At 43.6% G+C, this 12,352-nt stretch overlaps 1 protein-coding gene across 1 annotated transcript; it reads left to right on the forward strand.

Moving 5' to 3' along the window:
* Positions 1 to 10,679: 10,679 nt before the first annotated feature.
* Positions 10,680 to 11,745, forward strand: LOC136573409 (vomeronasal type-2 receptor 26-like). The gene is made up of 2 exons (XM_066574701.1): positions 10,680 to 10,728; positions 10,838 to 11,745. The coding sequence occupies exons 1-2, from the start codon at positions 10,680 to 10,682 to the stop codon at positions 11,743 to 11,745; spliced, it is 957 nt and encodes a 318-aa protein (XP_066430798.1).
* Positions 11,746 to 12,352: the final 607 nt, after the last annotated feature.

Raw genomic sequence — 12,352 nt, forward strand, 5'->3', positions numbered from 1 at the left:
ATATATCCTAAGACTACCTTGCTGTCCGTGTAAAATTTGACTTCCTCAATTTCCAGATTCATTCCTGATGTTATAAATTCAGCCAACTCTACTGCAAGCATAGCAGCGCAAGGTTCCAATATGGGTATAGTGTGCTCGCAGAGTGGCGGCAGTTTGGTCAGAACAAGCCCTATATGGCTTTGCTCCTTGACGTCTATGGTCTTTAGGTATGCTATGGCTACAATCACCTTGGCTGAAGCATCACAGAAGATATATAGTCTTTGCATCTTGAATTCCGTTGATGGCATGGAAGCATACGGACGAGCCACATGAAGACTGGACAAAGCTTCAGGAGACTTCCTCCAACCTGTCCACATGTCTTTTTTTCTCCATGGGAAGCAGATTATCCCAACCAGATGTCTCCGTGGTAAAGTCTCTCGGTATCATTTTTCCTTGGATGGTAACAGGTGCTACGAATGCCAGAGGATCATATAAGCTGTTTATGGTAGACAAGACCCCTCTGCGTGTGAAAGGCTTTTCTTCCTTGCTGATTTGAAAGGTAAATATGTCCGCCTTTAAGTCCCAGAGCAGACCAAGGCTCTGTTGCACGGGAAGGGAGTCTGTGCTAAGATCCAAGTCCGTTAGATCACTTGAATGGTTTTGGGGTGAGGCTAACTCAAGGCTGTTGGAGGCGATTTTGTGCAACCTCAGATTAGATTGAGCAAGCATTTCTTGAGTTCTTTTCAGGAGACTGATTGCTTCTCGTTTGTGGGTGTAGAATTCAAGCAGTCGTCCACATAGAAGTCCCTTTCCAAAAAGGACCTGACATCCGACCCGTATTTAGCTTCACCCTCTTGGGCTGAATGTCTGAGACCATAGAGAGCAACTGCAGGGGAAGGACTGTTTCCAAAGATGTGCACCCTCATTCGGTACTCTACGATGTTCTCATTGGGGTCGTCGCTGCGGTACCAGAAGAACCTTAAAGGGGTTGTCTCGCGCCGAAACGTTTTTTTTTTTTCCCCATAGGCCCCCCGTTTGGCGCAGGACAACCACAAGGGATGTGTTTAAAAAAAAAACCATATTACTTACACGAATCCCCGCTCTGCGACGTCTTCCTTCTTCCTTCTTCTTCCTTCACCAAGATGGCCGCCGGGATCTTCACCCACGATGCACCGCGGGTCCTTTCCCATGGTGCACCGTGGGCTCTGTGCGGTCCATTGCCAATTCCAGCCTCCTGATTGGCTGGAATCGGCACACGTGATGGGGCGGAGCTACGTGATGATGCGTAGAAGGGGCGGAGCCAGAACGCCGCTTGTGCCTGGACCGAGCAGAAGGGGAGAAGACCGCACAGCGCAAGTGCGTCTAAAAAAGCAAGAAGACATCAGAATTAGACGGATCCATGGAGATGGGGACGCCAGCAACGGAGCAGGTAAGTGAATAACTTCTGTATGGCTCATATTTAATGCACGATGTACATTACAAAGTGCATTAATATGGCCATACAGAAGTGTATAACCCCACTTGCTGCCGCGAGACAACCCCTTTAAGTAGTTTCTATGTTCTTCCTTGTTGAGGAAGCAGTGGAACATTTGTGGTAAGTCAGCCATGAATGCTGCAGAATCTCTGCGGAAGCAGAGAAGTACCTCTAGAAGTCTGTTGTTGAGGTCTGGACTAGACAGTAAGATATCGTTTAGCGAGACGCCTTCACACCTGGTGCTCAAGTCGAATACTACTCTTATCTGTCCTGGTTTTTTGGGATGATAAATGCTGAATATGGGTAAGGACCAACACTCCTGGGAGTCTTGGAGCGCGGGTGCCACTTCTGCGTGGTTGTTCTGGAATATTCTTTGCATGAAGGTGAAGAAATGTTCCTTCATCTCTGGTATCCTCTGAAGTTTTTGTTTGAGGGAGATAAATTGGCTATAGACAAGTTCTTTGTTGTTAGGTAAGCGTCATCTTTGGGTTTTAAACGGTAAAGGTGTGACCCAGCTTTTGGACTTGTCTTTTACTATTCCTTGATCTATGATATCCAAGAACAGCTTGTCTTCTATGGACATCGCGACCCTGTTGCCTTCTCTCATCCCAAGGAGGACTGTACATCCTAAGTGATCTTGCTCACTGTCGCAGGCGTGGTCTTCACAGGAGGGGTCTGGGAAGGGTCAAGGCATGGGAGTATTTTGTGGCAACTCTTTTTTTCAGGAAACTGCTATGGCATGGCTGGAATAGGGAAGGACATCCACTTTCAGGTATGTTGGTGAGCATGCTGTTTACTGAGGTTGGTTTGTGTACTCCTCCTAGACAGATGTCTCCTATGATGACACATCCTAGGTCAAGTCTCTGGGCGTATGGAGCATTCTGGGAACTTGTAGTATGTCTCCTCCAAGGAGTAGGACTATTGGCACTTCTGGGTCAAGTTTCAGTATCAGGTGAGCTATACGTCTCAGGTGGGAGTGGTATGCTGCTACCTCTGATGTAGATATCTCAGACCGATTGTCAGGGATGTGATTGCACTCCAGTATGGTTGGCAGGGGCAAGCAGGTCTGACCATCTATGGACCATGTATCCAGTTGCCTTCCTTCCCGCCATCTCAATGGTACCTGTGCACATCCTTAAGGAGTAGGGAGAACCAAACCCTACAATATTGAAGGCGTCGAAGAAGGTTGATTTAGCTAATGACCTGTTGCTTTGGTCATCTAAGATTGTGTATACCTTGATCGTCTTATCTTGGTGGCCAACAGAATAAACCTTGACAAGGCAGATTTTTGAGCATGACTTCCCTCCTGCAAGTCCTTTACAGATCTTTGTACACTGAGAAGTGACTATTACTATGTCTATGTGCTTTTTGTCCGTTCCTCTGCTTGGGATGATACCTGAGAGGGTGGTCCAGGATGTAAAGCCATGTTGTGTTCTATGCTACCACATTCCGTGCATGTTGAACTGACCTTACAGTTCCTGGCAAAGTGCGATGTTGTAGTGCATCACCTAAAGCAGATAAGGTTTTCTTTCAGGAATTCTTTGCATCCTCTAAAGACTTCTTTCTGAAGGCTCTGCATTTTAGCAGAGAATGTGTTTTTTTGTGCAGGGGGCATTGTTTGGTAGGATCTTCATGTTTGTTCTCTTCTTGGGGAGACTTAAATGACCTGTAAGGAGACCCTGTGGAGGCAACTTTAGTTTTGTGGACTGCTACTGGTGTTTTATGAGGTTTGACACCAGGAGTAGTGGGACAAGACAATGTAAAGTCAAAACTGGGATCATTTCTGATCCTTGCCTGTTGTGCAACAAAGCCTACAAACACCTGAAAAGGGGGGAATGGTACATTATGAACCAGTTTATAATGAGAACCATGCGTGATCCACTCCTCCTGTAAATTATAAGGGAGTTTTTGGACAATCGGATTAACACCCCTGGCGGTGTCCTGGAATGCTAGCCCTGGCAGATCTCCTTCTGTCTGAGCAACCTGTACCTCTTTTAACAAGTCCCTAAGTTCCCTGAGCTTCTGGTAACTCCTCCCCAAGTATTTGGGGAAAATTATCAATTCTCTTATATAAAGCATTTTCTATAGCTTCTATTGACCCATAACACTCATCAGGTCTTTCCCACACCATCTTTAGGCCTTCGCCTGGATAGTTGATGTTAATGTCTCTGATTCTTTTGCCGTGTTCAGCAGACTCGCTTCCAAGCCACTTTATCAAGAGATCTAACTCCTCACTACAGATGGCGTTCTGGAAGGAGGCTCGCCATGCTCTGTAGTTCTCTGGGCGATCGGTGAGCTTTATAAGTCTCTTTGTAACCAGCTCCCGTTTAGCAAAGAACCTAGCGAAGTCCACGGTAGCCTGGTTAGCGCCAATGCTACCCGGTTCATTTATTGTCGCGCTATTAGGTTGGGTAGTCCGTGAGTTATCTTTTAGATTATAAAGATTACTGTAAAAGGTACGGTAGGCTTCTGCCATATGTTTGGGGTGAGTTAACATGTGTTCCTTCTTTTTAGATTTCCATATATACGGACTATTGGCCTTTGTTGATTTTCTTTTTATTAATTGTGCCATCCATTTCGAGGGTTTATTCATGGATGAGTATATAGCTCTATTAGCATTAACTTCTCTATCAAAATCTCCCAGCAATATTTTGCGGAGCTCAAGCCTCAATTTACGCAGGACTTCTTGCATTATAGAGGAGGGGAAACGCTGGACTTCTTTTTGCTTTAAAGATATTTGGGTTAGAAGTTCATCAGTCCTTTTTATTTTCTCTGTTTTAAATTTAGCTCCCATTTTTATGAGAATGCCTCGCATATAAAATTTGTTGACATTCCATAAAATCATTGGGTCCATATCCAGGATATTGTTAAATACAAAATATTCTTCTAAGGCGTTTTGGATGTCTTGTTTTTAATTAGGTAGGCTCATTAGGTATGTATTATTTCTCCATAACCTGTTAGTTTAGCGGCTTCCCCCAAGCACCAAGTGCATCATAGTCGGGACATGGTCAGACCAGGTGGCAGTGCCTATTTCTGATGCAGAGATCCTTGCAAGAAGACTTTTGTCCACCAGGCACAAATCAATTCAGGCAAAGGTACCGTGTAAGGGGAGAAGTAAGAATATTCTCTGGCAGAGGCGTTAACACAGCGAAAGGTGCCATATAATGCTGAATTATGTAACCAGTCACCCAAAGTGGGCCCCTTCTTTAATCTTTGATTAGTAGTGTCTGCTAATCCATAAGGGACTGGATTGAAGTATCCGCACATAAGCACCGAACCTTTTGCTATCCGGTAAATTTTTTTTCATAAGTTTATTTAGAAAATTAATTTGTTTTGTGTTCGGTACATAGACATTAACTAACGTGATTAAAGTGTTGTTAAGGGAACCCACCAAAATTACATAATGACCTTTGGCATCACATATTTGTTTATATATAGCAAAAGTTACATTTTCCTTAAAGGCAATCAACCATTTGTTGAAATTTTTTTGTGTGTCATGCGACTGGTATCGGATTCTAGCAAATGAGTCTCTTGTATACACACTATACCCGCGTTGTAGGAGGATGATTCTTTCCAAAAGGCGTGTCTTTTATATGGAAAGTGTTATGGTACCCTTGATACGCCAGCCCGGGTGCCCTGGATCTCACCCACAACCTCTGTCCCTGCCTACTTGCCTCCACTCTTGGGTAACCCCAAGGGGGCAACTGGGCGGTGATCCCTATTCTCACTAGGGACCGAAAAAGGTACACTGGCATACCTAGATGGAAAGGGTAGAATACTGACAGAAAAGGCAGATGTAAATAACCAACACGAACAATACTAAGAAGAACTGTGGCAGATTGAAAAACCTGGCGGATAATAGCAAAGTATAGCAGACAAGATGACAGAAGCAGGAGACCAACCGAGGCAGACTAGCTAGCGCACTGAGGGAAGCCAATAACTGGCATTGATTGCTAGTTTCTGCCCAACCTTTAAACAAAAGCCTCCACCCAGGGGCAGAGAGAGGGAGACAGCCAACTCCCAATAGAACATAATAAAAGGGAGCACGAGCACGGCAGTTGCACTCACAGGTGCGCATGCGCACGGCATCGTGCACCATCAGCACCACGCCGCCCACGCTGGACAGGCACCCGCACCCCAGGCAGCCGGATAACAAGCTGGGGGGACGCACCCTGACCACGGGACCCCGCATACCACCACCCCAGGAGGACCAGCAACCGCTGCATGGTAACAAAGAGTTTAAGCCGTTGGCATTTAAAGAAAGAATTTTCAAAGCCATGTCGAGGGTGGCGATGGATGACTCTGGAGACCCAGGAATCTGCAGAAATCAAGGATGCCTGGAATAGAACAACAACAATGGAACGAAACATAACACTCCTTCAAGAGTCCTTCCCCAAATAAAGAGGAGCCAAGCTGGAAAAGTGGCTTCTGGGGAAAGAAAACATTAAAGTACTTGAGAAAAGCATAACAAGACAAAGCTTGTATGTTCATTTGGGGGGGAAAGGTCCACCATAGGTAGGTGGGCACTTATATAATGTGCACTTTAACAACAGGGAGAGGAAGTATAGAACTAAGCCTTCATTTCAGGCTGAAGGCACCATGAGGTCCGAACTGATGACGTCTCTTGAGGAGTCTACCAGTCCAGAGAGCCGAGCAGGGACCTGTGGAGAAATTCCCCCTGATTTTAACGCATGGGCGGCATCATCAGGGTTGAGAAAGATATGCTTTTCATTATCTTTAATGGCTATAATTTTAGTAGGGAACCCCCATCTGTAAACAATGCCAGAATTCCTCATAGTCGAGGTTACATTTGAGAAGCCCCTTCTCCCCTCCATGGTTGCCTGTAAGAGATCTATAAAGAGGCGAATATGGACTCGGAAGTGATGGGACTTTCCTAGCCACATTCATTAGGGCTTCTTTTTTGTTGAAATAATGGATGCGCACAATAATATCTCTAGGACTGTCCTCTCTAAGGAATTTCAGTCGTGGCAGGCGGTGTGTCTATTTTCAATTCTTGATCAGGGATATCGGGGAGGAGTTTCTTCATGAGACGCATCACGCAGTTATAAATTTCAACATTAGAGACTTTCTCGGATACTCCTCTAATTCTGACATTCTTAGGTCTGTTTCTATCTTCAGGATCTGTTAATTTGCTCTGAAGTTTGGAGACTTTTTCTTCTAAATCATAGTGAGCGTCAATAAGGGAGTTGTGTGAATTAATAATTTCTTCCATTTTGTTCTCTGTTTTTTCCACTCTGTTTTTTACTTCAAGGACAGATGCATTCATTTCTGAGGTCAGGTTTTTAATATCAGAGTGGATAGTGTCTCTAAGAACCATCACTAACTCTTTAATATACAATTCTGTGGCTGGTCTGTCTAATGCTGAGAGCTTGTTAATATCTTTTCCTCCAGTTTTGGTAAATGGCATCACATTATATTCATTCAGTTCACCTGCAGGAGACATTTTCTGCCTCTGCTTTTCTGGGCTGCCAGTGGGGAAAAAGAGGAGCAGCCCAGCGACAGCGTGGTCAGCGCCATCTTAGAGGGTGAGAGCTCTGTACCCGCGCCCCCCTCTATCACTAACCTTTCCATTCCAGCCTTTTCCAACTGCTGTATTGTGTTACCGTCGGTGGTGGAGAGCTCCTCGTCAGCTTTCAGGGTCTTCTCCCCCTTCGACACATGCGTTGCACAGCCGCTTCGCTCTCCCTTCCGAGAGCCGGGAGATGAAGCCTCTGCTGCAGCCATTACATCAGCGGTCCCGCGCGCTGTGAAGAATGTCTCCAGCCTGGGCAGGACAGATTTAGAAGTCTTCCTCCTGGATATCACTTCTTGCAGGTATGCTGCTGGGTAGCTTAGGAAGCTTTCCCCTCCTCTGCAGCCGTTTTTAGCCGCTATAGCGTGTCCTTACCGAGCGGAGCTCAAACAGAAGCAACCGTCCCGGTGCCTTTAAAAGCCACGCCCCACAAACTGTCCTTCTTAATCTGACCAGTTTATTGGTTAACAGATTGTAGAATATATGTACGATAAAAGCATAAGAATACAAATAATCCACATCAGTATGATGCATAGGAAGCACACACTAACATTACATAACAGTGACATGAAGGCACATGGTAAAATGGCCGCTACACATAGTACTGCATAGACAACTAAACAGTTATAACCTCCTGAGTAACAACACAACTGACCACTGAACGGCTCTGCATAACATACTGTCTCAGAAACAAAGGTAGCTTTCTTACCAGATATACTTTTACATGGATAGTAGGATTTGAAGAGGAGAATGCAGGAGGCAGCTCTGACTCTCTTAAAGACAGGAAGTTTCTCCTTCCCACAATGCCTTGCAAACTACCCAAAATGCATTAGTCTTTATGACAGAAAAACAAGGTTAAAAATTTTCAACACTGCTAGATGGTGCGGTAACCACACTAACACCTAAAATGAACTGCTATGATACTTCTAACTCTGCTGGGCAGAGCAAGCACGATTCTGGCGATACCACGTTTATGCAGGTTTTTTTTTTGTTTGTTTGTTTGGTTTTTTTTGCACAAAAAACACATTTTTTAAAATAAAGATTTGCTTTTGTGTCATCGCATTCCAGGAGCCAGAACATTTTATTTTGCCATCAATGAAGCTCAATGACAGCTTCTTTTGAGCAGGATGAGCTCTAGTCTTCATTTACCCAATTTTTGGGAACATATAACATTCTGATTGCCTTTAATTCCAATTTTTTCCAGATGTAAGATTTCCAAAAAATTGCATTTACTTTTATTTTTAACTGTATTCACCATTCAGTATAAATGGGATGTTTAATTAATGCCGCAGCTCGCTACGATTACCTCAATATCAAATTTATCAAAATTGTTTACAAGTCTATGACGCGGTCTTGAAAAGTTATTTTTTTTATCTCTGTATTCGAAGACCTTTAACATTTATCTTATTTAGTCAATGTTGCTGTACACGGGATATTTTTGCAGGATGTGTTGTAATTTTAATGTTACTGTTTTTGAGCCATACAACGCTTGGATCGCTTTCCATTCCGATTTTTGTAAGGTGAGATAGACAACATTTTGCCATGTTAGTTTATGGTGAGCACCATGCGGGTTAAAAAAATGCACAAACTTTTTTCTCTAGGTTTCAAAAGTGTCAATAGCAGATTTGAATTTTTTTATTTACATAGTAAAGGGGACAAGGTAGGGCTTTGAAATTTTTTTTCGTTATTTTTTTAACTTGTTAATTTTGTCTAACTAAGAGACATGAATATTAGAGATGAGCGAGCATACTCGGTACGGCGATTTACTCGAGAGAGCATCACATTTTTTGAGTAACTGCTGTCTCGTCCTGAAAATTCAGGGGGGCCACGAGGTTAAGCGGGTGGTTGTGGAGGGGGATCGGGAGGGAGAGACAGAGATATCTCTCTCACTCTCCCCCCCGCCACCCTGCGCTGCACCCTTCAGCCCCCCGAATTTTCAGGGAAAAGCCTGCAGTTACTCGAAAATGGCGATGCTCTCTCTCGTAAATCGCCTTACCGAGTATGCTCGCTTATCTCTAATGAATATCAAGATATTTTATCATTCTTATATTTAGCAGTGTGTTACAAAAGAGCTGGTAGGCCACCGTAATTGGAAGACGCTTAGGCCATATTGAAGCCTTCTAGTGCCATAGTAATTGCTGGATGTAAAGGTTTAAACAGCGGGGAGCAGTGGTTTCGCCAATCTCGTCCATTTGAGCAATTGCCAGGCTGCTATCCAAGAGCCGAACACTGCTCCACATTGAAACTGCAACACCAAGAAGGACAAGTCGTAAAGTTATGCAAATTGACCAAGTTGAAGGTGTGGCCCGGATATGCAAATGCTCATATTTTCAAGTATCTAGCTTCAATCTGTAGTATGTAGGCGGGGCTTCATGGGATCAAAGCCAGATTGAAAGCAAATTTTTTCTGCCATGTAAATCTTGAAATATCGGATAAAGTATTGCAGTATAACTGTGTGATGCCTCCTGTCTGTCGACATGCCAGTTATCGCCAATTGTTGCAAAGTGAGATCAATAGAATACTTGAACTGAGAGATCTTGGTTTATCACTTCAGCTGATTTCTAAAAATTTACAAGGGCAGCTAATCCCAGTCAGAACTTTGGGAAATTTACTGCTAGGACCTTCCAAACTAATAAAATTAAAAAATACCTTTTATTAAATTCCTTTAAAAGAAGAACAAAACAAATACAAACAAATAAGGGGAAGATTAGGATTAAGAAGGCCACTAGTGACTAGTGACCAAACAGGTTGGAGTCGTATAATAGGAATCAACCTTAAAAAACGACAGCAACCGCCACTTCTGAAATATGAACAATGGGAAATCGAGTCATGTGATGAAGCTCAATTGATGTACAACATTGATCATAGATCCAGAAAAGTGATCAAATAAAGTAGAATCACTCTAAATCTGGTATCCTAATGTGCGTCGTATAGTGGGAAGGACTTGCACATAAGGAGTTTGCTCTTAAAGCAAAAATGCGCGTTACTCAACGCGTTTCTCCCAACTGGTGGGTTCCTCAGGGGTTACAATGCGCTAGTTCCAACCAAAAGGTTGGGTTGTGGCTAAATTTCTATAAAGTGTGGAAGCCACACATAGTCCAGGACTGATAATCATGGACCAGTGGTCGCCAAAATGATCTGGACCACATATTAAATGGCAGCATTCCGGCAAATCAATGTCAGACCCTTTATAAAAGTCTTTATAATAATGGTTGGGAATTAACGAAAAGCCAGAGAACCATACACAGACAGCTCTTTCTGGGGTTTTGCCCCTCATCAGTGTGCAGTAGGTTTATTGCTTGGTTAGTGAGAGATCTATAAGGTGGGTCAGTACAGTTATCATCTCTCCTTAATGAGAGCACCTAGGAGGTGTGTGAGGATACACCCAGAAGGTAAGAAAGGATACTTATAAGGCCATACAAGCTCTTCTGGGAAATACATGCAAAACATGTTAATTAACAATGATTGTTATAAAAACTAATCTAAAGGGTCTCATATTAATTTGCAGGAATGTTGTCATCTAATAGGTGCCACTGAAGAGGTATTGTTCCATCTTCCTTATTTGCATAACTTTCCCAGAGGAGCTTGCTTGGCCTTATAAGTATACTCACTCACCTCCTAGGGTTCTCCTTGAGGGGAGATGATACCTTTCCTGACCCACATCATAGGCCTCTAACTAGCTAAATGAAGTAAATGCACGGGAAACTGGCAAAAGCTCCTTTTTCTGGTCTGGAGACATCTGGTAGCTGAGGTCTGCATTCGGACCCTGCTCTGCCTGTTAAGTGCTTTTGGTATATATGGGAATATATCAATACATTATGCTAAATCTACCATTTTGTATGCTATTATAGATAGTGAGATCTGTCATAAATGTCCTGAAGAAGAGTGGCCTGATGAGAAGAAAGTGAATTGTGTCCCCAAATTATATGAGTTTCTATCTTATGAGAAGGACATTTTGGTTCATGTTTTTTCAGCACTTGCTTTATTTTTTTCTGCTGTAACATTATTTATATCAGGACTCTTCATTTATTACTGGGACAGTCCAATTGTGAAAGCCAATAACCGGACTGTGAGCTTCATCCTCCTGGTCTCCATCTTCTTGAGCTTTCTCTGTATCTTCTTCTTCCTTGGACATCCAGTGAACATAACCTGCTTACTGAGACAAACATCATTTGGGATCTTATTCTCTATTGGTGTTTCTTCTGTGTTGGGCAAGACTGTCACAGTCTGCATCGCCTTCAAAGCCACCAAACCCAGCAGCTCCTTGGTGAAGTTCATCTCATTCAAAGTATCTAATTATGTGGTCTTGGTGTGTTCTTCTGTACAAGTTCTCATTTGTGTTATGTGGTTGTTGGTTTCACCTCCATATGTAGAGTTTGATCATCACACTTATCCTGGGAAGATCATCATTCAGTGTAATGAAGGCTCAGATATCTGTTTCTACTCCATGTTGGGTTACATGGGGCTCCTGGCAGCGGTGAGCTTTGTTCTGGCTTTCATGGTGAGGACATTACCAGACAGTTTTAATGAGGCCAAGTACATCACCTTCAGCATGTTGCTGTTCTGCAGTGTCTGGATCACCATGATCCCAGCTTATCTGAGCATCAGGGGGAAATACATGGTGGTGGTAGAAATATTTGCCATATTGACCTCCAGTGCTGGAGTTCTTGGTTGTATATTTTTTCCAAAAATGTATATTATTCTACTAAAATCTGATCTAAACTCAAAAAATATAATAATGCAGAAAATCAAGCTATAACTAGAGATGAGCGAGCACGAAAATGCTCGGGTGCTCGTTGCTCAAGTCAAACTTTCCGTAATGCTCGGGAGCTCATTTCAAGTAACGAACCCCATTGAAGTCAATGGGAGACTCGAGCATTTTTCAAGCTGACCCATGCTCCGTATAGGGGAGGGTGTGTGAATCACCTGAAAACATCAGAAAGCCATGGAAACACCACAGAAACGGATAGTGAATGGCAGGGGCAGCATGCATGGATGTTTCTGAGGCTCCCAGGTTGCACTATTAGGCCAAATTGTGGGCAAGAGCATGGTGGTCAACCCCTTGATAATTTAGCTGGGACTGACAATAATCAGTAAGGCACACGTGCTGGCACATCTTAGCTAAGCAGCACACTAGGTGCAACGAAGGCCAGGTTACATGCTGGCATTGCTGTCCAATCCCCCGCACGAGCCTGCATCCACAGCGTACTCAAATTTTTCCAGGCGCAACGTTCAGCTGTCCTCATGCCACATGGTTACTTGATAGCCACACCACCCTCATGTCTATTTATAAGTGCGTATTGGATGAGAAGGAACAGGAGACACAAACGACAGAGGGTTGGCAGGACCTGCCAGCGACCCTCTTT

Source organism: Eleutherodactylus coqui, chromosome 7 (genome assembly GCF_035609145.1).
Source record: "Eleutherodactylus coqui strain aEleCoq1 chromosome 7, aEleCoq1.hap1, whole genome shotgun sequence".
Lineage (NCBI taxonomy): Eukaryota > Metazoa > Chordata > Amphibia > Anura > Eleutherodactylidae > Eleutherodactylus > Eleutherodactylus coqui.